At 39.4% G+C, this 25,773-nt stretch overlaps 2 protein-coding genes across 2 annotated transcripts in view; both read left to right on the top strand.

Annotated features, from left to right (window-relative positions):
• Window positions 1–544: 544 nt before the first annotated feature.
• On the top strand, window positions 545–5,055 carry LOC136833532 (uncharacterized). Its single transcript, XM_067095759.1, has 3 exons — window positions 545–608; window positions 3,479–3,679; window positions 4,152–5,055. Exons 1-3 carry the CDS (start codon window positions 591–593, stop codon window positions 4,431–4,433), a joined length of 501 nt encoding a protein of 166 aa, XP_066951860.1. The 5' UTR covers window positions 545–590; the 3' UTR covers window positions 4,434–5,055.
• Window positions 5,056–9,039: 3,984 nt separating this feature from the next.
• The window catches only part of LOC136833164 (transcriptional repressor protein YY1-like), a 44,213-nt gene continuing 27,479 nt past the window's right edge, over window positions 9,040–25,773 (top strand). Inside the window, exons 1-3 of the mRNA XM_067094880.1 lie at window positions 9,040–9,561; window positions 14,531–14,715; window positions 21,517–21,675. Of these exons, the coding sequence (XP_066950981.1) occupies window positions 9,132–9,561; window positions 14,531–14,715; window positions 21,517–21,675 (774 nt within the window). The 5' untranslated portion in view covers window positions 9,040–9,131. The remainder of the gene's footprint in view (window positions 9,562–14,530; window positions 14,716–21,516; window positions 21,676–25,773) is intronic.

Here is a 25,773-nt window from a genome sequence, read left to right on the forward strand (position 1 = left end):
AGAGAAAGAGGAAAAAAAAAGACTACAGGTGATCATCCATTATCACCTGCCGGCCATATTGCTCAAAGAGAAAGCTTCTATTGGAGCCTTCTCACTTTCACGAGTCCCTAGGGGGTGAGAAACTCTCTTTTTTTCCCCTTTAAGTTTGAGAAATTAAAATCGGAATTTTTGGTGAATTTATGCAAATACTATGGGAGATAGGTTTGTTATGTTACTTGCCAGAGAAAAGCGAACGTGTAATTTCTTCCCAGGTTTGTTATACAGACTCTTCGTGGTTAAGGAATTACGTGAAATATGCTTACTTTCACTTTTATTGTTGTTTGGTTATGAGGTATTCTGTGATCTATAGCATTTGAAATTGAAGTTTCCCAAAGGAAAATATCCAGTCTTTTAAAGTTGGTCATTTTTGTTGTCTAAAGGGAGACAGTTGACTAAATTTGAAAAAAAGACAAAAAGAAAATGGAAAATTCAGTTGAAGTCACTCTTCAGACAGACAGCGGCGTTTGGCAGTCCCTTCGTCTGCAATTATTTAAGCGCTGCAGCAAGTAGAGAAATTTCAGTCTTGGTTTGAGATCTGGAAGAAAGCTACGATGAACACGGCTCTGACGGTGAGTGGAAACGTGACGTTTTCTGGATGGACAATCTCTGATACCCCCCCACCCTTTTTATTATTCTTTGAATAGGTTTTATATAAAGCCTCTGTGGGAAAAATTTGGCGTTTGTGGTCTGAAAATTTTCAGTATTTTTTGCATAGTGTCATTCGATTAAGGCAGTCCACCAAATTATATCTATGTAGGCGTTACTTGAGGTTCTTTGCAGCGTCCCTTCGGCCCCTAGCTGCAACCCCTTTCATTCCTCTTACTGTACCTCCGTCCATATTCTCTTTCTTCCATCTTACTTCCCACCCTCTCCTAACAATTGATTCATATTGCAAATGTTACACCTTTCAAACCTTTTTACTGGCAGTTTCCGTTCCAACGCTGCATGACCTCATAGGTCCCAGCGCTTGGCACATGGGCCTAAATTCTATATTCTGTTCTATAATTCTGTATCTTTGCAGGTTAATGGGTGTGTTTGTGTTTCAGTCATTTGTATCATTTCTTTTTGGTGCATAGACATTTCTCTTTTTTTCTTTACTTAGATTTTTTTTTATCCTGACTATAACATCGAAATTGTCCCGTTATCACTATGCCTCTGCCACAAAGCTACGATGCAATCAGGTTTGCAAATAATTTTTTTTTCTATTTTGGTAAAGGGTGCTAAAAATGCCTTTAGGATTATCATAAATTTTTTGTAGAACATTTTCTCCATTTTTATGATAAAGTTTTTATCCTTGAATGAGACCGCTCTAATTTGACTTGATTTCATTAGGTCCAATGGTGTATATTTTTCTATCAGTACAAGTAATAGATTTTACTGTCATAGTCTCAGCTCATCAGGATAGCTTTGGAAAAAGCTTTATTGCTTTTGTTTTAGCTGGGATGGGCTGGTATGGTTTTGTTTTTCCAAAATATGATTTGCGTTCTACCAACAGAGAAGTTATGAATGAGGACAAATTAGCATTGATATTAGTGTAAATAGGCAAGAGTGAGTATTTGCTATTAATTTACTCTTTTGAGGAGACAAAATACTGGAGTAATTTTAAATAATTTTAGTACTATTTTCATATATAATCATGAGTGGTAGCACATGTCTTATAGTTTTCTTAAGTTATCATATGAGAAATTGAAACGCATTCATGGGTGCTGGAAAAATAGCGAAACAGTCTTATAATAAAAAAATATTTCCGTCAGTGTTAAATTTCCCTTGTTCCCGTAATTCTGATGTGTAACGAAACTTTTCTTAGATTTGGGCCGATTTCTATACCAGATGTTACCGTAACCTCAAAAGTTACGTGAAAACTACCACTAAGGAACTATTCATCTTTGTTCATGAAGGCATTTTTTTCTATTTTATTGGGTCAAAGACAAAAACAAATAAACAAAAATGTTGGATAATTGCGGGACTGTTAAGAGACTTTCCCTCTTCTACTGACAGTGAACCACTTGATTTTCACTACAGCTTGAGGCGCACACGCAAACTGAGCATTGCACAGCACAGTACTTTCGCTCTCCACTATCTTCTCTCCCTTGAAGGAGAGAATGCTATGTTTTGTTTGTTAACATCTTGACACCCTAAAGACGATCCCGCAGATTCATCTTCGGAACTGAATTTATCCCATCTTTTCGTAAAGCAACTGGACCATGACACACTGACGTTGTACGTCTGATAGGAAATCGCATCTTTGGTATATCTTACAACTTCCGTTTCTTTTGTTAAAAGGAGTATTTTTCTCTTTTTGCATTTGTATCTCATTTGCCTATTAAATTATTATTTAACACCAGGCTGCGTCTCCTAACAAGGTTTGGCTCCAGAGAACAAAACGTAACGGATACAGTTACAGTTGTACTGCAACAGCAACCATGATTCAGCAGTTAAAGTGTGAATACGGCGGTGATCGTTATGGTTTTTTTTTTTTTGTCTCTGGAGCTACACTTTATTAGAGGAAACAGTTTGCAAAGGCAAACATATTAGCATCCATTCGATGAAAAGACGATGCGGAGGTTAATTCTCTCTCGTCTCTTTTTCACGTATTTAAAAAGGACCATGAAACACCAAGGAGTCCAGTGAGAAGAATTTCATTTCATTTCCAGCTGAGAAGAGTCATGTTCTTGTTAATCACTGTTCACTTCCTAAGGGGTACTTTATTGCCGTCAGTGCACCTCACGGGGTGCGCTGTAGTTATTACTAAAGGTTCTTTGCGGCGTCCCTTCGGCCCCTAGCTGCAACCCCTTTCATTCCTTTTACTGTACCGCCTTTCATATTATCTTTCTTCCATCTTGCTATCTACCCCTCTCCTAACAATTGCTCCTTAGTGCATCTGCGAGGTTTTCCTTCTGTTACACCTTTCAAACCTTTCTACTCTCAATTTCCTTACACCTTTCAAACCTTTCTACTCTCAATTCCCCTTTCAGCGCTGAATGACCACATAGCCCCCATAGTGCTTGGCCTTTGGCCTAAACTCTGTATTCCATTCCATTCCAATCACTGCTCCCCTTGGTGTCATTAAAGGTTTTCAAGGTGAAACCGAAGCCAGAAGGCAATTGAACCGTAAACATTGGCTTGGTCGCTTGAATAAGATGTAGGTAACACATCAAGCCCGAATCATTTCAGGTATTCAGAAAGATTCTGGGTCACCGAGTTTGAACTTTGCTTTTGGAATAGAATTAATACCCATTTTATGACCCTTAGCTGCTGCAAGAAAAGCGCTAATGCACTTTTTTTCTCATGCTTGGCGTTTGATGACCAAATTCTTTGCGACGTCAGATTACAAAACTGATTCGTTCGGTTTTTACTTTGCTGACGAGGTCATATGATTATCCCCCTTTTACAGTTGGTAAAGTGACGAGAGTTTAAATGAATTTTACCCTTTTTGCAGTTGGTATACTTAGGATGCCTTGCGCTGGGCGTCCTTGGCTACCCGCAAGGTGGGGGTGGAAGCTACAAGCAACCTGAAGGCTACTTCCAATACGTGAACGTTCCCGGACACAAGGAATACGAATTCGGATGGAACCGAGGCAATCCTCACCACTACATTTCCCGCTTCGAGCAAGCCAAGGATCACCGTTTCAGGACCAGGGTAAGCTGATGAGGACTTCTGCGTCTGTGAATATTGCCTGTATTTTTAACCATCGTTATAATTATTGGGGTTAAAGAATGGATTTTACAGTGATTTTGTTGTATAGATAAAATCGGCACAGAGCTTTCGAAAGCCTGCTCAGACCTTATTGTCAATTTGTAATTTATATTAGTAGCATTAGAAGTACTTTGTATGCCCCTTACTCAGTTTTCTTAGACTTTGTGTCTAAAGACGAGCGTTAGGTGTAATTTTACTTTCTGTGAATGTCAGACTTAAACCTGGCTCTAATGTTTAGTTCGGGACAGTTTATATTCTGAGAGAGAGAGAGAGAGAGAGAGAGAGAGAGAGAGAGAGAGAGAGAGAGAGAGAGAGAGAGAGAGAGAGAGATTCTGGAACCATATATGGGAAAGTATAAAAAACTAATATGAACTCGAGATTGTCGAAAAACGTAAAATTTTCAACTCTCTTCCAGGTCAAGTGGTCTGACACCCACGAAGGCTACGGTGAACACTACTGGGAATACAACCACGGTCCTAAATATCCCGAACATCACGATGGATACAAGGAACCCGAGCCTTACGTAGTGCCCGAACCAATCTATGGTCCCCCACCAAAGGCCGTCGGCTACCCCTCGGAAAACGTTCCCGTCATCCTGGTAGATGGCCCTCACCCTCGCATTCCCAGTCCAGAGGAAGTTCAGTACATGGAACCTCAGGCAATTCCCGCGGTGCTGCAATACGAGGGGCGTCAGTAGTAGCGTTCTCTCCGTAACTTTCTTGTTGTTGCCTCCGGGAACGAATTTAGTTACGAAAGGCTGATGTTCCCGCCATTGTTATAGCAGCTTTGTTCTGTGTTTTTTTTTTCATTCTCGGTCTGTTTAGGCTAGGTTAGTGCATGTTTATATTTATGAATGCTAAATTACACAAGCACGCCTTTTGAAACGTACAAAGCACAAATGCAAATAAGTTTTCCAGCGAGTCGTTCCGACGGATGCACGGCAGACGGGGCAACTTTACTCTAGTCTCTGGGAGAAGTCGATTGATTATCAGCGTCTTCCTTTTAACCTGTGTTAAATGACAGCCCTTGCCTCACTGTATGGAAAGCCACCTTGATTAGGCCTACGCGTTCAAACTAAGTAATGGAGAGCTGGAATGCATTTTTAAAAGTCCTCTCCTTACTTCAATTGGAATAATTAACACTTATCAGTTAACTGACGCGCATTGAGAAAATATCTTTGTGTTTTTATTTATTTCGGTCAAGTTTGTTATTTTTGTTTTTTGTTTTGTTTGTAAGTTTTTGATTTGTTGCTTCTGTAGTGTTAGGCAGAACTTTGAAAATGTTCAAATATTTTTTTGTAATAAAGAACCAAAAAACCAGCATTCTTTAACTCAATTTGGTCGTGTCCTCAGTGAAATAGACAGGAAATTATCGTATTTTCGTTGGATAAAGAGGTAAGTTTTCGTGTCTTTGTTGAAACACGAAAAGGTTAAGCGTTCATGAGCCAAGCACCGTGGAGCCAAGTATGACCAGAATCGCCTCCCGAAATGAAACGTGGTCCGAGGAAGGGCACGTTCGAACTCATTAGCACCTTACTGGCAACAGTCGTGACCTAAACCTTGACCTAACAGTATATATGTTGAATATAAAAGTTTAATATATACTTATTTTTTGTTGGTTCTGTCTCATATCATTCTTCATTTTTTACGTTCGTATTTTAACTGAATTGTACTAGTATGTCATCATTCACCTATTCATTATCAATCATATTAATTTATATATTTCACCTTCATTACGGCGCTGAATAATCTTGATGGGTTCCGGCGCTCGGTCTTCTAGGCCTAGATTTCATAAACAGTCAATCAAACACACGTAAGCGAACTTACCAAGCGAGGGGATCCTTCACCAGACTCCGCCTCCATGTGCTACTCTTCGTAGTGAAATGACACGAAAGTTCGTCTTTGATCTTCTTTCGGGGGAGTTGAAAATATGCCATGATTATTCATGTAAAAAAATGATTTTTTAAAAGGGTATCAGACGTTTCATCAACCCGGTGGTTGGTTTACACTAAGCTGGTTCTTTGTCCTAAGACGACCCGTGAGTGTGGTAAGGTGTGGAAGGGAGTTAGAGGCCTATAGTGCTGACCTTCGGATTCTGTCCGAACAACGGACGATCATCTTCAAGGAGATTTTGCGTAAATTTCATATCTTGGGCCAAATGCTTTAACGTGACATTCTGCTTTATCCCCTTTATATCTTTTAGCAAACGAATGCTCTGAAGTAGAAAGAAGACATTCCGGTGGGAACTTTCGATGGCTGCGCTGAACTCGTACTTAAGGCAATATCTTCGCTGAGGGAAACGACTCTATGTCGGTCTCATGCTCACACTCTTCCCCCGTACATGCACAGACACGCACATATGCGCGCGCACACACACACACAAACCCTCGGCAACACACAGGCCAATAAAATACCAGACTAAGTTACAAACTCCGTTTAATGATCTGTAGAGATGTATTTTCTTACATGTGTTGCAAGATGGAAATTTCGTAGAATATCAGAGTAATCGCTTGTACCGGCCTCTACCATTTAGTAATATGACTGAAAATGTGAGAACTTTTATGTCAAGTGCCTGTGGGGAAATATCTTTGGTGAAATGACCTCCTTACTTTTTACAAAGATATTTTCATTTTATAACCTTATTATCTATGTTACAAACATAAAAATACCATCCGTGGGAAGATTAGGCCATTCTGATATTGTATCTTTTTGCCTTAGCATTCGTTTTTGCTTTTTGCTCGCGAATAGTTCCACGCATGGATCAATTAGTTCCAAACCTTTGAAACTTGCATATGACATAACCACTGAACCGCGTAAGGGGGTACTGCAACCCCAGCTGCAACCCCTTTCATTCCTTTCACTGTACCTCCTTTCATATTCTTTTTCTTCCATCTTTCTTTCCACCCTCTCCTAACAATTGATTCATAGTGCAACAGTGAGGTTTTCCTTCTGTTACACCTTTCAAACCTTTTTACTGGCCGTTTTCGTTTCAGCGCTGAATGACCTCATAGTTCCCAGCGCTTGGCCTGTGGCCTAAATTCTCTATTCTGTTTTATCCTATAACAACTAAAAACAAGGGCTTGCTTCTCTCTCTAATTTGTGTATATTCGAGCATTCCAGGACCTGGGAACTCTTGTCGCTAACTTACTATAATAAGTTAGGTCTTTGCACCTTTCTATGATTCAACTTGCGACCCTCCCCCCAAAATTTCCCACCGACATACGGCCTGAGGTTTTCACAATAATCCTCTTACTATATATAGGCCAGTAATTATATAGTAAGGACTAAGGCTTCAACTAAACATTATAGATGAAAGGCATATTTTATGAAACTGAAGCTGAGAACTTTATCATAACATTTTGAAAACTGACCATGTTTCAGACGTAGTTGTGACGCCAGTTTTAGGAGCCATAATCAATCAATTTACAATCAATTTCAAACGTAAGCTTCAGCTGCCGAGCGAACACCATGATTCATGTTGGCTGTACATTCACGACATATGAGCATTGATTTTAACTGCTTTCTTTGGAGAAATCGGGAAGATAAGGAGGCAGCCTTTTACCTGCTCTTTAATATCTTTGACTTCCTGAAACCCTTTTATAATGAATATTTCTGTCAATTCTACAAATCGACAAACTTTGAGGAAGGAAGTTTGGGATATTCACTAGATGTTCTTAATGTCAACGGCTTTCTTTAAGAACGTTTTTTGATGTTATTTTGTTTATTCTTCGTAATATTTCCCGTAGGGGTGGTGTTGGCGTCAGTGCGCCTCACGCGGTGCACTGTAGGCATTGCCTAAGGATCTTTGCAGGATCCCTTCGGCCCCTAGTTGCAACCCCTTTCATTCCTTTTACTGTACTTCCATTCAAATTCTCTTTCTTCCATATTGCTATCCGAAGGGACGCTGCAAAGGTCCTTAAGCAATGTCTACAGTGCACCGCATGAGACGTACTGACGGCACCGCCACCCCTACCGGGTACATTACGAACATAAACAAAATAACATGGAAAAAAGCTCTTAAAGAAGGCCGTTGACATTAAGAACATCTGGTGAATATCCCAGGCTTCCTTCCTCGAAGTTTGTCGATTTGTAGAATTGACAGAAATGTTTACTATTAAACGTTTAGGAAGACAATTAAGACTATTCATAATTACTGAACTGAGATAATATTTAAGACACGGAGGAGCTGCTCTCTACATTTGAACGGATGATACAGCACTTAATTATGGATCTGAACCATTTGCACAAACATTTACTCATTACTGGTGAACCCACTTTTTAGCGTTTGACTGTACTTCTGTTATGCTGCGTTTTCTTCTGTCACACTGCCAGACAATCCCTTTAACAATTATTGCTTATCGCAACTGCTGGATTTTCTTCCACTTTCACCTTTTAATCTTTTTGTCATTCATTTTCTGGATCTCATTATGATGTCCAATCACTTCAACTCGTTTTCACTGTCTTAAATTCTGAATAGCCGTAAGTGATTCACTGCTTGACTTTATAGGTCAGATTTTCAGGATTCATTCATCCTAAAAGTCTGTTCTCTAGCTCGTCACATGTAAAAAGAAATCTTTAAGGGAATCAACAACCTCCCGTTAGTTTCCGATGACAAAAATTATGATAGTGTTTGCAGGCAATGAAACGTACGTAGCTGAGCTATTTAATTCTTCGGGTGAAAAATTATGATAGTGTTTGTAGGCAATGAAAAGTACGTAGCTGAGCTATTTAATTCTTCGGGTGCGATTCGAGTCTGACAAAACATCTATTCAGTCTCGACGATAAAAAGAACGTTTATTGAAGAAGTAAGGCTAATAATGAATATTTTGAAATTGGCGGTTGTCGACGTCATAGTCATATAATTGGTGTGTAGATCAAAATAGATTTCAGTTACTGTTCATGTTCTGTTTATTACATTACTCATTCGCGTTTTGCTGGTCTGTAGTTTCTGAGCTACGATGTTAATTTATTACCGTAAGAACCCGTGCGATTAGGTATATAAATAATAAAATCGAAGGGTTCTCTCTTGTATATGTGAAATAATAATTTACTGGCAACGTCTGGCATTTAACTCGTAGGTTGGAGTGGTGGAGAAGCGATGAAATTTACACCCTATACAATTCAAAATGCGCGTAACCCGCCAATGTGTGTCTCGTATTTGATAGCTTAAACATTAGAGTCATGTTTGTAAAAAGTCACTGGTACACAAAATATCATTAACATGTCACTTGATATATCATACTTGGTCAAATTAAGCATAATGATAATTATGTACAAACTCTTTGTAAGAGCGGGATATCGCATTGTGTTGGGTGGAAATTTTCCATCATCAGTCCAAAGAATGGCAGCGTAGTGTTGTTGGTGTCTTGCTTAGTGCTAACATATAATTATACATTATGGCTTCCTCGGATTTTGTAACCGAGGTTGAAGTCCAACCAGAAATACAGGAAGTGGAAATAGAGGCAATTCCTGTTGACATGCCAGTGGAAAGTATGGAACAGTACGATGGGCAGCCGATAATCGCTCTTCAACAGTTGCCTGAACCTGGTCGGGAAGAAATTATATTTCAGACCCAAGAAGAAGTCGTTGGGGAACAGGAAATCCCCTACGAAATACCCGTGCCCGTAGCAAATGATGTGATGGTTGAGAGTTCGCCGGGGCCGTCGAAAAAATCTCATAAGAAAGGACAGAAAAGACGAATGAAAGATATGGACGACTTCGCCACGATTGCCTCAGGTGGACAGAAATGGGAACAGAAGCAAGTCCAGATAAAAACCCTCGAAGGAGAATTTTCTGTGACGATGTGGTCATCAGGCGTTGACGAAGGTGAGTTTTGCCCTTAGGTCATTCAATCCCAGCGAAATTTTGTCAAAAATTGCATCCCCAAATACTCCCATCGGCCTACGTCTTGTAAAATGAATTCTCTCAAAAATACAATTGGAATCTTGTCCCGTTGATCGATAATCGGCCCGTGTTATACCCATTGTTAGAGGTTACCACAGTTCTACTGTCATTTTCGACAGATATGTCATTGTGATTATTGGGGGAGGGGGGGTTTGTTTTTGTTTTCGTTGGTCGGCCATAATACAGGGCGCAGCCATGTTAAAACTCTGAAAAGGAATATGGCGGAAAAGCCACAATGGCGGATCACCGCCATTGTAAGGAAGACGCTAGAGTACGCTCCTCTGGTTTTTGACCTCTTTTCCCACGATATCAGACATGTTTTCTCATTTACTTCCCACAGTGATTTCAGTGCCATTTATATATGTTGGTCGAGTAAACTTTATGGTGGAAATACCATGGCGTGGGTGGAGGTGGTTCCGAAGCTGATGATTTACAATGCTACTTACGGTGGAAGCGATGTGTCGCCCAAATGCCGAAATCTATTTATTAGTGTGATTACGCACACATTTTATAATTGATGGCTTAGTATTGACGGATGAGAGAGAGACATTGTTGATCAAGTAGCGAATAAACATTGAAACGACGCTTTGTTTTTAATTTCCTTATTATGAGACGACCTTGGGCCAGCGTGGCGTGGAGCGGATAGGGGTGTACTAATTTGTTTTGTTTAGCCTGACTGTAAGTGCCAGTGATAGGTTGTAACCTTGCTGGTAATAAATTGCAAACAGGTTCTTTGTACCTTGTTTATTTCAAAATTGGTTCCTTATTATATAGTACAGGCCACATGAAAACTTTAGGTTACAACTGGGTCTCTTTTTTTTAAGTGTAAGGTGTGGAAGAGAACCTGTAGATTGTGTTTATATATATATATATATATATATATATATATAATATAAAATGTATAGTTTTGTTTTGTTTAGTAGAGTGTACAGTTTAGCTCTGCATGTATATGTAAGCAGTGAATGTAGGTTAGGCTGGTTGTTATCTATATCTTTGTATTTACAAGTAAATTGCTATAAATAGTCTTAGACTCCTAAGCTTCCTCTTTACATCAGCAGTCAAGATACAAGGTCACAATGATGGTTACAGCAACAGAGAAAAGTGTAAATGTACTTTTAATGCCTTAAGGAAATGAGATAGAATGGGTGAGGAATAAAAAAATAAATTGATAAACTATGCAGAGAAAAATAAGTAAAGGAAACATGAATCAAGGAAATAATTTTTTAAAATTCCTGATAACAGGATTTCAAGTAAGGTTGTTTTTCTGCTTTTAAAGCTCTGGGAAACAAAGAGTATTTGACATGCAAGCTCATTTTGGCACTTTTTTAAGGCAGTAAAAAAAAGAGTAGTGCATTTCCATTTAAGACAATTACTGGTAGTTTTTTTTTTTTTCCCTGAATGACCAGTTAAGTCAGGTCAGGTTAAGCAGGCCACATGCCAACACATCTTGCTCCAGGTCACCCTCAAAGATCAATCAGGTCATTCATCTACACTAGTGTTAGTATCATTTCAGTACTGCTAGCATGTCACATTTCCCCATTATGAGGTTAGGGATCAAATAAATATACTCCTCACTCAAATGTCATGTGTACTTAATGGCTAAATTCCCACTTGTCTTGGCCTTCATATGACTTGTCTTAATACTTTTTGGCTTGCAACTTCCATATCAACTATTTACAGACAAATTGTACCTCTTGTTTTCCTGTCGCCTTTACAAATGTAACATCACAAGCTTCTGGATACCAAATGTCAGCAACTTTATTATGTGGATTATTTTTCCAGTGGCCTCCAGCCAGGATTATCTGCTAAATAATTTCTTTTCATCGTAACACATCATTATTTTACCTACATTATCATGAGTAAAGAATGTGTAAATATTATTTCATTTCGAGTTCGGGCTCAGAGTGATTATTTACTTGTTTTAATCAAAGGTAGCTTATGTGCTTTAGCTGGTCTTTTATGACTGATTTGTATCTTTACAAACATTTTATACTAAGAGAAAATATTTACTATTAATTAGGTACATTTATGATAAATCTAACAGATCCATAGAGTCAAGACTCCAGATTGAGGACTGCTCTAAAAGAATTGTTTTTTTTTTTTTTTTTTTTTTTTGTAAGTTACACACTGCAGCAGTGTACATTCTTGTATCTGGATTGTAGAACATTGAACAAACAGACTTTTAAAGTTGAAAACAAAGTTCCACTTACAATGTAATGCCTTGGTGGAGGTGGTGAATAAAGTGATGCTTAGCAATGGCACATTTAGTTGACTTACTGGAATAAATTTTATGCGAGCTCTGCACTACATTATTTCTGACTACTGTATACACATTGTAAAGGTGTGTTAGAAAATAAATTCTGCCAGATGATGCAGTGTAAAGGTGGCAAATAAGCTGCAATAAGAAAATTTTGCCAGATTTCTTGGATGGAATAATTTTTCTTTTATATACAGTATTTTAGAATATCAGTGAATGGTTATGAAAGCCAAATTGGCAAGCATATCCTTGACAACTGTGCAATAGTGTTGGGGCAAGGTAGAAAAACCAATTGAAAATTGTAAAATAATTTTTTTCCCTTAGGGGTAGAGCCCTCAGGGGACTTCATGTACATTGTAGGCATTACTAAAGAGTGTTTGCAGCATCCCTTCAGCCCCAAATTGCTTCAACTTTTTAGTCTTTTACTTTACCTCCATTCATGCTCCCTTTCTTCCGTCTTGCTGGCTGTCCTCTCAAACTATTACTCCGTGCAAGTGTGGCATTTTCTCATAGTTTCACCTTTAGACTTTGGTACGTCGTATCATTTATTTTTTAGGGCTGTCTTGCTGTCCAACCATCCAACTACTGTACCTCATTTCGTTCTCTTTAGCATTAAATGGCAGAAGTTGCCTCGGTGTTGAACTTTTCTGCCTAAATTCCAAGTAAAATATCTTATTACATAATATCAAATGTTATTGACCCCAGACTAATGAAGGCCTATTTTGAAACAACAGGGACAACAGATTACTGGCTGGCTTTGCAAATTCTTGTATGTATGAGCATGGTGTCCCTCAAGGTAGTTTCACCGTCAGGGACAATAAACCTCATAGCTTGTCAGGTAACATGCCATCAGCAGGCACGCAGAGTACTGTATAAGGAACACAAAAGAAAGCAATAGCTTCCATAGCACACAAGAGCTGATACTCATACAGTGCCATAGTTCAGAGAGCAGTTCACCAGACTGAGTGCAATTCAGCCTGTGAATTTCCCTCCATCCACACTAGACTCGCTTGATTACCCCTGTCCTTCCCACCCCACCTCATCACCAGTAAGCTTCAGCACACATCATTATCATTGACCCAGTCATTATGCACTCAGTCCTTTACAAGTTTGTCTGGCTGAGGAGATATTTTTTGTGTTCCAATTCTGACCCTTCAATCGCTTCTCACATCCACCCTCACAATGTGTTTATAATTGCACTTCAACTGTTTAGTTTGATTATGTGCATATGCTTGTTTGCACTAGAAAAAAGCTTGGTCATGGGTGTACAGTAGTATGGATAGGTGAAATATAGTTCAGAGGGGGATTTCTTTTATTGGTGGCATGGTTGTGTGTCCTTTCAGTACTTAAGCATGTGCTTTTTCTCTTTTAGGATAGACTGGATTGATTGTCTGATTAATTTCTGTAAACTGGTTTTTGTATCAGTTGAGAATTTATTTTGGGCTTGGGATTGCTATTTCCTTAACTTTTTATTAAAGAATCAGGTGTAGTTTTGTACATGCTGTGTAGTTTTGTACATACTGTATCCATTTTTGGTAATGAATGTTCCCCAGCTGTTCCAGAAGACAACATCTTACTAAGATGAAGCTATAGCCTAGGATGCCCTGAAGCAAGTAAGGTTGCCCGAGCAACTGGTGGTGATTGTTTCACGTCACAGAGGAAGTTAGCACGTCAGAAATATGAACATGACTTTTATTGAACCTTGATGTCTTGAAAATTTTAGTCCATGCATGGATGGAAGTAACATTTTATTTTTAAGCTGAGAACAGTCATTTGCTTTTTCTAAGAGTGCCATAAGGATAATGAAAAATAAGTTCCTGTGTAGGGTTAGTTTGATTATCAAGCAGATATTGGTTAAGGAGTCTATTTGAGGGTTTATGGAATGGTCAGTTATCATTATATGCTGTCATTTCAGGAAGCCTAGTATATTTTATGCATAACCTTCTCCCATATGGGTTATCCCCAACATTTGCTGTACTATATGAAATTCAACTCCATTTTCAAAAAAAATTTTTGGGGGTGGACACTATATACTGCATAGAAATTCAGAAAGTTTACACAGTAGTTTTTAAAATTATGAGATACTGATGACTTGCAAATTTTATCCTTTTGAGACTAAATGATGTCATTCATAGAAAGTAAAGAAAAAGTAATCATAAATATTTGGACATCAAGTAGCATTGGGATAAAGTTTCAGAGTTTTAGGCAGTGGCCTAATTCTCTGTCACACAAGTAGAGCCTGTTCAAGGAAGTTTTTTTTTTTCTTTTGCAGGAAAATGTATAAATCTCCATTTTTTATATTTATTCACTTCAGCACATTGTTGCGACTGCAGTATATTGTATTACAGTTCCAAAAGTACTAAAAAAAAGTATAATTATGTGTTTGGAAAATGACCAAAACAGGGTATGATTTACCACAGACAAGTTTTGTAAATCACTTCCTCCAAATCTTTACTGATTACTGACATAGTGATGACATAGTGCTTTTTCCATTGTTTCCAAGGGAATGTAATTTATGGACATTATGCATTATAGTGTTTGTAGGGTATACAGTGAGGTACTGTATAAAGTATTTTATGTTCCTTTACTCTGCAATACTGCACCTTTAGGTAATCTCAAAAATATTTGTTGCAGATGACCTCAGTAATCCAGAACCTGACCCAGATTACACTGAATACATGGCTGGGTCCAATAAAAAATTTGCCGGTATACCTGGGGTGGATCTATCCGACCCAAAACAACTTGCAGAATTCGCAAAAATAAAGCCAAAGAAGTCCAGTACAGACGATATAGCGAGAACTATTGCCTGTCCGCACAAAGTAAGTACTGAGCTTGTGGTTTCTGCTTTCTGGTTAGAATTAAATAATGAATGCTTTAAATGTTATAATGTTATTTTAGTCAGTATTGTGACTGTACTGTATTTTTTGTGATTGTAGACACAGTATCAATATTTTATTTATAGTATTAGAATGGTGGTAAAGTTGTAAGATATAATTGTTAGAAAACTCTAGACTCTTGTAATTTTTTTAATCAGTTTATTAGGAAGTCAATTCCCTATACTACCTTAAAATGGTATAATTTGGTGTACTTGTTATTTTTTGTTTTGTCAGCTTGGGTGCATTGTGAAATTTATAACTCAAGGTATTGTAAATGAAATTTAGCAACTTGTTTTTAGCCATTATTTTCATTATTTTTTATACTATGATGTTTGTGCATAGGTCAAGCTCAATTGAAAGGTTAGACTAGAATTTTTTAGTGCCTAGCATAGGTTAAGCATAGAAATATTCCCTCAGATTCATTTTGCCATTTGCTGCTGTGCTTGTAGGGTAGGAATGGTTATATTAAAGCACATGTAGATGTTGGTACCTGTATGGCAGAATTGGGCAGTGCTTTGTGTTTATTAGTAGGCCTGGAAAAGTTACTATTTTTTTTTTTTTTTTTTTGGAGAGAGAGGGGTGCTGTGATAAAGGATGAGAAATGAAAGAGGAGAGAGAAAGAGCATTTTGATAGTGGATGAGGAAAGAAATAGGAGAGAGAAGGTTTATGATGAAGGACGAAAAATGAAAAGGTGAGAGAGAGGGGCTTAGTGATATTAGCTGGTGAATTGAGCAATGAAAAAAGCATTTTGGATTTAAAAATGTAAATTTCAGTCTTGGCATTCGACGCTTCATATATAGAGTCCCTGGCCCAAACACAAAGTGCGGTAGCTCATGTCCTGTATACTACTACGTTCTTTCAAGACTGTCTGGGCCCATGTACCACTCAGCTTCGAACATGAATGTCACCACCCTAATGGGCTTTTGATCCTCTTGACTATAACAGTTAAAAGATTGTTTCATATAAGTAATTAACAAGTAATTACATAGCTATAGTTTCAACTTGTGTGGCAGCCTTTATTTAAAAAATTGCGGTAGCACTTCGATAGTTTAGTGTAGGTGACAAGCCCGCCTGCTAATGGGAGTACTGGAAACGACTTAGCAGAAAACCTCATTCTGTTTCTGCCAGCTGTCAAGTGACATTGGGGGTTTGTTGCAGCCTTTGTTTACTGATTTTCAGTTGTATGGCAGGATTTCCGTGAAGTATTGTTGCTTATTTTGGGTAGCCTTCAAGCTTTGATAGCTTTCAGGATCAGTTTTCCAGTTTTTGTTGTTGTTCTATCTGATTCAAGTTCATCTAGTTTTTGCTGCTGTAGCGAAGGTTGCAAAACAAGTTGATAAAATCATCATGTGACCCTTGTAGTAAGGAGACATATATTTTGCAGGAAATGTAGGGTGGAATAATGTAGTAAGGAGGAACTGGTGCTGAATGTAATGATTGCCCAAGTGCCCGGCGACCACTCTCAAATGCCCGGCGCCAAGTGAGCTTAAGTGGAAAGTGCTTAAATCTCACTCAGAGAAGTTACTGATAGGAAGAAAAATGTCGCCTCTAGCGCCGAGAAATGTGCTAAGCCTAGGTTAGAAGATGACCCTGCTATTCCTTCTTCCCCCCTTCCTGCTTTTTCTCCTACTACTAGCCCTCCTACTTTTAATCCACCTACTCCCGCGCCTGGCTCCCTTGGTTCCGACCCTTGCTATTGCCAGTCTCGATTCTAGGTTTAACAAGATTTAAGCTGGTAGTGAATACAGTGAAGTGGAGGAGGTGGCTACTCGTACCGTCGGATCTCCTAGACCAAGGTCACTGTCATACTCCCCTAAACCTGGGAGAAGACATACCGAAAGTCCAATGGAGGCCGATGGGGTTGGCTTACAGGTAGCTGCCCCCTCATTCAAACCTGTTGTGTGTTCCCAGGTGTTGGCAGACAGGCACTGGAAAGGCATCTTGACAGGAGACAGTGTTAGCACGTGGAGGGATGGCTTCTTGTCCCGCTGGTTCACCTAGACGAAGGTCTCTGTCCTGCTCCCCTGAACCTGGGAGAAGACTTGCCGGAAGTCCAAGGAAGGCCAGTGGGGTTTGCCCATGGGTTGCTGCCCCCTCAGTCGAATCTGTTGCATATATAGCCCAGGTTTCGACAGGCAGCCATTGGAAAGGTGTCTTGGATTTGTACCAGTTGTTGTCTGACTCTAGACAACAGCCTGGACTTGGAAGAGGCACGCAGGCCATGCTGACAGCTCTTCTCTACTGCCCAGTTAGCAGTTTAAGGAGCTGGGTGCAGTCCTCACCTTCCTGCAGCACATGGGACAGCCGGAGTATTTTTCTCCTGAGCATGCTTCTGTTGGGTGCCAGTATTTGGCTCCTAAGCGCCCAATGATCCCTCTCAAGCTCCGTTTGTCTTCGTTCAAGCGCCCATCTCCTCATGAGTGCCTGACGCCAGCACCTGAGGGTCCGCCGCCAGTTTCCAAGCACCTGGCACCAGCTCCCAAGCACTCTGCGCTAGTTGCCAAGCACCAGGCACCAGCTCCCGAGCGCCCAGTGCCAACTCTTCAATATCAATCTCCTGCGCGGAGCACCTAGCGCCTGTTTCCGACCGTGGGTCTCCTAGCCTGTGCAGCGCTCCTTCAATATTTGCGGGCGAGCTCCTACCCTTTTTTGGCTCTAGCTAGCCCTGGTCTCGCCTACCTTGACCTTCCTGATGAGGAGCCATCTGGATGACAGACCTAGGCTCCCTGCAGTGGTGCTTTCCTTGTCTTCTAGGAAGGCACTCCAGGAGGTTGAAATTTTGTTTTCTTCTAAGAGGAGCAAGGTAAGGTTTCTTTCGTCTTTCCTCCCTCTTGCTCAGTCCATTGGATTTTTCATTCCTATGTCACTGGGGAAGCTCCTCCTTCCCAACGCTCGGCGTTTTCATCGGCAAAAATTATGTTTTTCATTGGCAGAACTTGACCTCCTTGTCAAAGACCTCTTGGAGTTGCTTGAAGCTTTCAATTTCTTGGACTAGATGGTGAGAGTACTAGCCAAAAAGATTAAAGGTGGCAATGATTTAGTTGGAGATTTTGCCTCAGACTGGCTAGGAGTCTTTTCTCTTGTTGACAAGACCATCAGGGATGGCTCTCTTGAACTTGCAGCTCTTTTCTCTTTGGGGGTTTTTAAGAAAAGAGATTTATGGTGCTCCCTTTCCACTTAAGAAGTCACTGAGTCCCAGAAGTCGGACCCCCAATAGAGTTGACTTCTGGCGCATTTTTCCAAATGCCCCAAGGATTCATCTGCATTTGTTCCTAAGACAGTCTCTCCTCTCCAGCTACATCCCTTTCCATGCACAAGTGGAAGCCAGTGTTCTCGAGTTTTGGGAGAAGTGGAGTATCAGAGGGACAGAACAGTGGATTGTCAAAGTTCTGAGGGAAGACTACTCCATTCCGTTCATGGAGAGCCCCCCCTTTATTCCTTTCCCCATCATTTTGATGGCCTACTCAAGAGGCTCGGAAAAACATGCAGTCCTTGTGGAAGAGGTCTTCTCTCTCCTTCGAAAGGGAGCCATAAAAGAAGTTGAGGACGTCAACTCAGAAGGCTTCTACTTCCATTGTTTGTGGTCCCCAAATCATTAGGGTTTGGAGACCAGTCCTCAGCATAAGCACCCTCAATCTCTTTGTCCGGAAGACGAAGTTCAAGGTAGAGACGAACCAGTCGCTCCTCTCATCCATTCACCAGGGCAATTTGATGATAACCCTGGATATGCGGGACGCATACCTCCACTTCCCCGTCCATCCGGACTCCAGGGAGTATCTTTGCATCTCATTATTTGATGAAATTGAAACAGTGCTTGAAAATTGCAGTACCTTTGGGCAATTTTCAGTGGCTGGCATAGTATTGGGGGAGGAAGCATAGGAATATCTTTCTCCTACTAACTTTTCGCCTTGAAGTAAGGTGTTGAATTTTTGGGAGCCATGGGGTACAGTGTACCTGGAGTACCCACCAATCTCAGTGGATGGGTTGTGGTGTTTTCAGTGCAGGTGAAAGCGTTGTTTGGGTGTTTTTTATATTGGCACTATGCCCAGGGCAAGAGCACTTGTGTTTGCTTTGCCAGCAGTCAGGGCTATCCTCTGCTGCGCTCCCACTTAGGTAGAGGCGACCCACAGCTCAATCACTATGCCACTACAGGTTAAGATGAGCGCCAACCAGAGGCAGTTTTCACCTGCAGTAGCTCTCTTATCAGGTAAGGAAACGACATGCATTGTTTCAATGCTAGCAAACTTTTCAAATTCATTACTAGTACTTAACATTTTGGAGTAGAATATGGCCATGTATTCCACCTCCTGTCAGTGTGGGATTCAGCTGTGTAATTGCTTGGTAAGTTAGTTATATGAAAATGTTAGTTATATGAAAATTTTATTTGCATGATAAAATTAAGTTTCATATGTATACTTGCCAAGTAACTACAGAATCGAAGCCCACCCTCCTCCCCTCTCATGGACTTAAGGTACAAACAGAATGAGGTTTTCTGCTAAGTCGTTTCCAGTACTCCCATTAGCGGGTGGGGCTTGTCACCTACACTAAACTATCAAAGTGCTACTGCGATTTTTAATTGAAGGCTGCTGTGCAAGTTGAAACTATAGCTATGTAATTACTTGCTAAGTATATATGAAACTTAATTTTATCTTGAAAATAATATTTTTATTACATGAAATAGAATTTTTTTTAATGAACCCAGCTATCTTATTGTGCTCACATTTGCTGTTTCAAATATCCCCAGGTATAGTCTTTTTCTGTCTGCCAGAAAGAAAAGTAGATATCTTTCGATATAACTTTTAGACCTTTAAGTAGGTTAAAAGTACCTTCGTCATAAACCCTACAGGCTCCATGCAAAATGGAAAGGAGCCACCAAATGGTAGTTGGACATTCCTTCTAAGATTGATTGGTTTATTGAAAAAAAAAATTAGCTTTAATTTTTTAAGAATTCAATTTGGTTCATCACAATCCTCAGTCATATTGAGTCCTTATTTCAGTTTAGAGCAAGGTTGAAAGTGTCAAGTATAGAATGAGTTTCTTGGATTTATAGTTGACCAAGCGAGTAGATCAAGGTTTTTACTTCTTAAGTTGTCAAAAGACTAGGTAAAAAATCACCATTTAAGTGAAGTATAGTTTCTCATGGTGACTATGTCTTCTGATTTATGGGGTATGCATAAACAAGCAGTCTAGAAATGAAAGACAAGAAAAGGAAGATGCAGGCAATTATTCATTGTTTGCTACTAGTAATCTGGACCTGCTCCCATGGAAACTTATGTATATAATGACATTTCCAAATACCTAGATTCACGGTAGTTAAAATTTGTGTTCATTTTTAAAGCTGAAATAGTAGAGATGCCCCTGATTTTGTTAACAACCACACATACGAGACCACCTTCGTCTTATATATGTGCTAGCATATGCACAAAGTCTGACTTTCCATACCTAAAAGGACAGATTCTTTTTTGAAACCAGCATCCACCTCTCTTGTGTGGATGGGAGACGAGGATTTAAAGGATGACCAAGATGCACAAGACTTGGATGCAAGAGAAGCAAATATGTCTATAGCAGCTCACTTATCCCTCCCTCACTCTTAGCACTTTTGCTTATACCGCAACCATTTTGAGGGTGCTGCACAGCAGTTGTGGTCAGACTCAAGCAAGGCAAAAAGTTGACAGTCCCCTCATAGAATACCTCGGCAAGTTTGCTGAGGCATGGTTTTGGTAAGCAACAAAACACAGCACAAAAATTAAAGCAAAAAGACAAAAATGTGATAAATGAAGCCCTAAACATAGCAGAACTGCAGGGGATGTACAATAAAGGAAAATTTACACAACACAAGTTACACTGTACTGTACAGAAAATTCAGTTACATTGTAGTACTAGGCAGTCTCCGCTTACTGGCAGCATTGGTTAACGGCATTTCGGTGTTACGATGCTTGGCTAGCGACGTCGTTAACTGGATTTTTAGTGCCGATCTGTGGTTAACAGTGTTGTTAAGTAGGGGATTTTGGCGCCGATATCCAGTTAACGGCACCATTAAGCGCGGCTTTCAGCGCTATTATCACCGATGTTCGGTTAGCGGCACTCAGGCGGGGATGGAACCCCTGCTGTTAACCGGGGATTACCTACAGTTCTAAATGGCAAGGAATACATAGTATGGATACCAGTCATGGGTAGTACAACAGATGTAATTGATATCTACAGAAAGTAAATGAAATAAAATACCAGAATTAGGCATAAAAACAGGACAAGATGAAATTTATAGTTAAAAAAAAGTGTACAATATATACACCAGATACACTTACAGGAAGCAGGCAGAGACAAAACTTGTAATTAGTGAAGGTTACTATCAGACTTTTTCAGATGATATAAGAAGATTGAAAAAAGTGTTTTCTTGGAAAGGGTGAAGAAAAAGAATATAAATGAATGTTGATGACAGAAAATTGTTCGACTTTCTGGATTAAAATGCCGGATAAATTCTGAAGAAGGTAATGTTGACAGCATTGCAGACACATGGAGTATGAGGAAGGTAGTTTGTAACCACTGGGGTCCATAGGGCACATTCACGAATGGTTGTCCTAAAGTTTAGTAAACGAATGAAAACATTAAGTATCACATAAATAGGCATAATATGATTGATTGGGTTGTTTGGAAGTGGATTTAATTTTTGCAATAGTAAAAGTTTGTGTTTATGAAGTTATGTTGGTGTTTTTCACATGAACTTAATTGTAGATTTATTGCAGGGTTGTAATAAAATGTTTCGTGATAATTCAGCGATGAGGAAACATTTGCATACGCATGGGCCTAGAGTACATGTTTGTGCAGAGTGTGGTAAAGCATTCGTTGAATCTTCAAAACTTAAAAGACATCAACTTGTTCATACAGGCGAAAAACCATTTCAGGTGAGTTGTGATAAATGTTTTTCAAGGTAGATAAGGTGGTATTTCCAAAAAATTTTTTTTGCTCTGGATACTTTTGTAGGGTAATTGGTATCTGATTTGCAGAACCAAATTAGGAATGATATGTAGAATATTTGGTTTTTTGTTGGAAAGCCTACCTAGAAAAGCTTCAAGAATATCTAAAATCATTAGTGTGCTTGTAAACATGGGACTAGCCTGTCACTTAAAAGTAGTTGTTCATTATGAAATCTATTACAGTAATCATAGAGCCCAAATTATGTTCTTTCCGGACACACTTCTGCTATAGTCGTAAAAGAAGCAGAAAAGCAAATAGTGACTCAATTCAGGTGCACCTATTGACAGTCAGTTGTTAGCATAACTTTAAATATCATTGAGTGTCTTCTCAGTTGGGGTTTAGCAGTTTGGAATTGCGTATCTCATTCTAACCCCCTTTATGTATTACAGCTTATGTTTTTCTGCTTGTTAAGTTTTGATTTTCTTTTTATAATGGTTTGTGCTAAATTCAGTGATGTCTTATACCAGTTTATTTATTTTTTGTGATATAAATGTAATTGAATTTTCATTTATTTGTGCCATTTTCTTTTTAACTAGACTGCAAGCTGTTTGGCATTTAGCAGTAAGGAATAAGCTCTCTCTCTCTCTCTCTCTCTCTCTCTCTCTCTCTCTCTCTCTCTCTCTCTCTCTCTCTCTCTCTCTCTCTCTCTCTCTCTCTCTCTCTCTCTCTCTCTCTCTCTCTCTCTCTCTCTCTCTCTCTCTCTCTCTCTCTCTCTCTCTCTCTCTCTCTCTCTCTCATTGCTTTATTTGTAAAAGTTCGTTAATTTTTGGCCAATTTTCAATTCTTGTTCTGTTATATGTTGTTATTAGGACGGATTGTTTTCCTGTGCATAGCTTGGGTCTAGCTTTTATTGTATTGTATATGATGTTATATAGTTATGTGTCGTGTATATTATGTACATTTGTATATTAGTGGTTGGCGTTGCAGGATTTTGAATTATAGTAACTTTTTTACTAAGAGTTGTGGTTTCTTAAAACTGTAAATGAAATTTAGTATATTTAGCCTGTCCTAGACTGCTTCAGAATCTTAGCCTAATTTCACTCAACTTAAATATGAACACTCACCAAGTTAAAACATACAGAATCCGCATAAGAAACAAATAAACACTGTAGTATAAAATAAGTTGAAAAGTTTTATTGTACCTGTGGTTGCTCCTGTGAGGCCTCTTGCTGCCTTACCCGCTGCTGTTGAAAATTCAGCTGGGGGACACCATCTAATGTTACAGTTTGTGTTGGGGGGTCCTGCAAACCTGGGGGCAACAAGTTTTCAATCCACAGGTCCTTTTCTGCTCACAATAATTTCAGCACTTCCATTTTTGGTATTACGGGCTGTTAGTCCATATCTGCTGCACCTCTTTTGGTGACTTTCACAGCACTGCTTTACCTACTCTTCCTGGGGATGCCTGCTTTGCCTGTTGTTCCAACAATGCAGCCTTTGTTAAATGATTAAGGCTGCTACACCTTTGTTTGTGGCACCAGTTATGCCTATTGCCTCGTCTGTTACGCCCTTGTCTGCTTTTCTATTGCTAGTTCAGTCATCGATGTCACTGGTTTTGCTGTTCTTACGGACTTGCTGTTACACTATTTCAGGCTAAATTAAAGTGAGTACTGTTACAAGAGGTGTCAGACACAAATTTTCATCTGGATTGCCTTTGTTCTTCATAAGTGAAATTGGTTAGTATTCCCAGGCTTCCACCGGTTCAAAATAAGCTTTGGTAACTCATGTTGAAGAGCAGAAGGTCCTTTCGTGAGCAGTGACTTTCCTTTTCCAACAACAACTTTGCTTTAACCAGAGACACTGAGCATGTATGATGCTTATGGATTTTATGGACTCTTTTTCTTTAAAAAAATTAACAATTCAAACTATTCTCCTTTGGTTGACCCCATAAGGGGTAGTACTGTCAGTGCACCCCTCCCTGTGCACTGTAGGCATTACTTAAGGTTCTTTGCAGCATCCCTTTGGCCTGAAGCTGCAACCTTTTTCATTCTTCCATCTTACTTTCCACTCTCTCCTAACAAATGTTTCATAGTGCAACTGTGTTGCGAGGTTTTCCTCATGTTATAACTCTAAAACCTTTTTAATCAATTTCCTGTTCAGTGCTGAAAGACTTCATGGGTCTCAGTGCTTGGCCTTTGGCCTAAATTTTATATTTCATTCCATTCCATTCCTTTGGTTGAATTTTAGGTTTTCTACAGTTTTTCTGCTCAAGTTTTTTCCCTCATAAGGTGACAATCATCATTTTGGTGAAGATCTTCCAACCTGGTGTCAAAAGGGGATAGCAAGAATTCAACACATTGGTATTTGCAGCTGTGACTGCTACATGTTCAGAAAGTCAATTAGATCTTTTCAAACAGGGTGTGTTGGAACATTGGTCTTTGCAGCTGTGACTGCTACACATTCAGAAAGTCAATTAGATCTTTTCAAACAGGTTGTGTCAATTAGATCTTTTCAAACAGGTTGTGTTGGATTACCAGACATTGCAGGGTATCGGGTTTTGTTAAAGGAGGATCTGAAACCTATTTTTCATGTAGATGTTGTGTACCAGTATTCCAAAGCTACTAAACATTTACATGAAAAATAGGTTTCAGATCCTCCTTTAACAAAACACAATACCCTGCAAAGGTTTAGGAGCTCCCACCCTGAGTTATAGTCTGGGTTTTCTTGAGGTTCATTCAGGCAGGAGACACTCTGGTTACAGACAGTTTCAGCTACAATAATCGGGGTTCTTACCTCTTATTGGTTGTTCTCTCCAGGTGTATGTAGAGCAGTGTTGCATCAGTGATTCAACTCTCCTAATGCCCTCTTTTCAGTTAAGTCATGCATCCTCAACTTTTTATTTTATCCCTCTGCACTTCCAGAATCTTGGATACTAGCTCTCTTATTGTTCCCTCAGATAATTGGGATATTGTTGCCTCTTTTCATTTGGCAGGATAGGCCAAACTTGTCTGGATTCTTAGGAACAATCATTGTTTATGTAGCTCCACTTTACCACAGCAAGAGTGGATTGGTACTTGCTGATGCTGCTGACGGATCTCCCAAGGAACCTCTCATCTTAAAGGAGAAGCCAGTGTGCCCGGAACTGGAAATACTTACTAGCATGGAACCTCTCCCATAGTGTCTCAGAGATCTATCCTTTGTATTTCAGGAGTCAGAGATATTTCCAGGCCATGTGAACCTATCTTCTAGCTCTACCTGGGAAATTTTAACTTGTTTTACGTTTTATGCAATAAGATGATAGATGTTTGAGCTGTTTCTCATTCTACACTTAATGGAATTTCTCTTTTTAGGGATTTATTAGAGCCTCCAGAATCTGTAGATCTTCCTGTTACACCCATCAATAAGATGAAATAATTTTTTGAAATTCTGGGAGTAGCCATTGCACATTTTACGATTCTATAGCTTGTGCTCCAGTACAAAGATGGTGAGTAACCTGTTCTTCCCTTGCCAGATCGGTTCATCTGTATCTGGGGGATTCAGGGAAAAGAAAAAGTTTCTCTTTTTTCACTCAAAGAATGTCATGAAACAAACAATTCTCTGTTGTAGCTCATATGAGTTGCATTAGAGTCAAGCAATTTTCATCTGAGCATAAAAATGGTTTGTTCTTTGTCTGTGAGATCAGAACTCTCTTTAATTCTATCATTTGTGAATACATTTGGATGTTGACTTAGCATATGTTTGTGTGGTTACAGTTAGAGAAGTAATCTGTACGTAGGTAAGATTGCTGGCTGGAGATTCTTTGATTTTCATCTTCATCTTATGTGCCATTTTATTTTCATTTTATTCATCTTTAACTTTGACTCCAAAGATTTGCTTGCTAGCATCACTGTCGAGCGGATTTTCTGGCAGTATGAGGCTCTTTGTTGCGTTATGTTGTGTTACTCTGATTTTTATAGATCCCTTAGGTTACTTCACATAGAGGAATTTTGTCCTTAAGACAACTGATGTATGTCTGAAAGGTAATAATTCCAATGCTTTTCTGTCCCAAGTTCCTTTCAGCAGAGCCCACTGGGCCCTATCTTGGGTTT

The sequence above is a fragment of the Macrobrachium rosenbergii genome, chromosome 51 (genome assembly GCF_040412425.1).
Source record: "Macrobrachium rosenbergii isolate ZJJX-2024 chromosome 51, ASM4041242v1, whole genome shotgun sequence".
NCBI lineage: Eukaryota > Metazoa > Arthropoda > Malacostraca > Decapoda > Palaemonidae > Macrobrachium > Macrobrachium rosenbergii.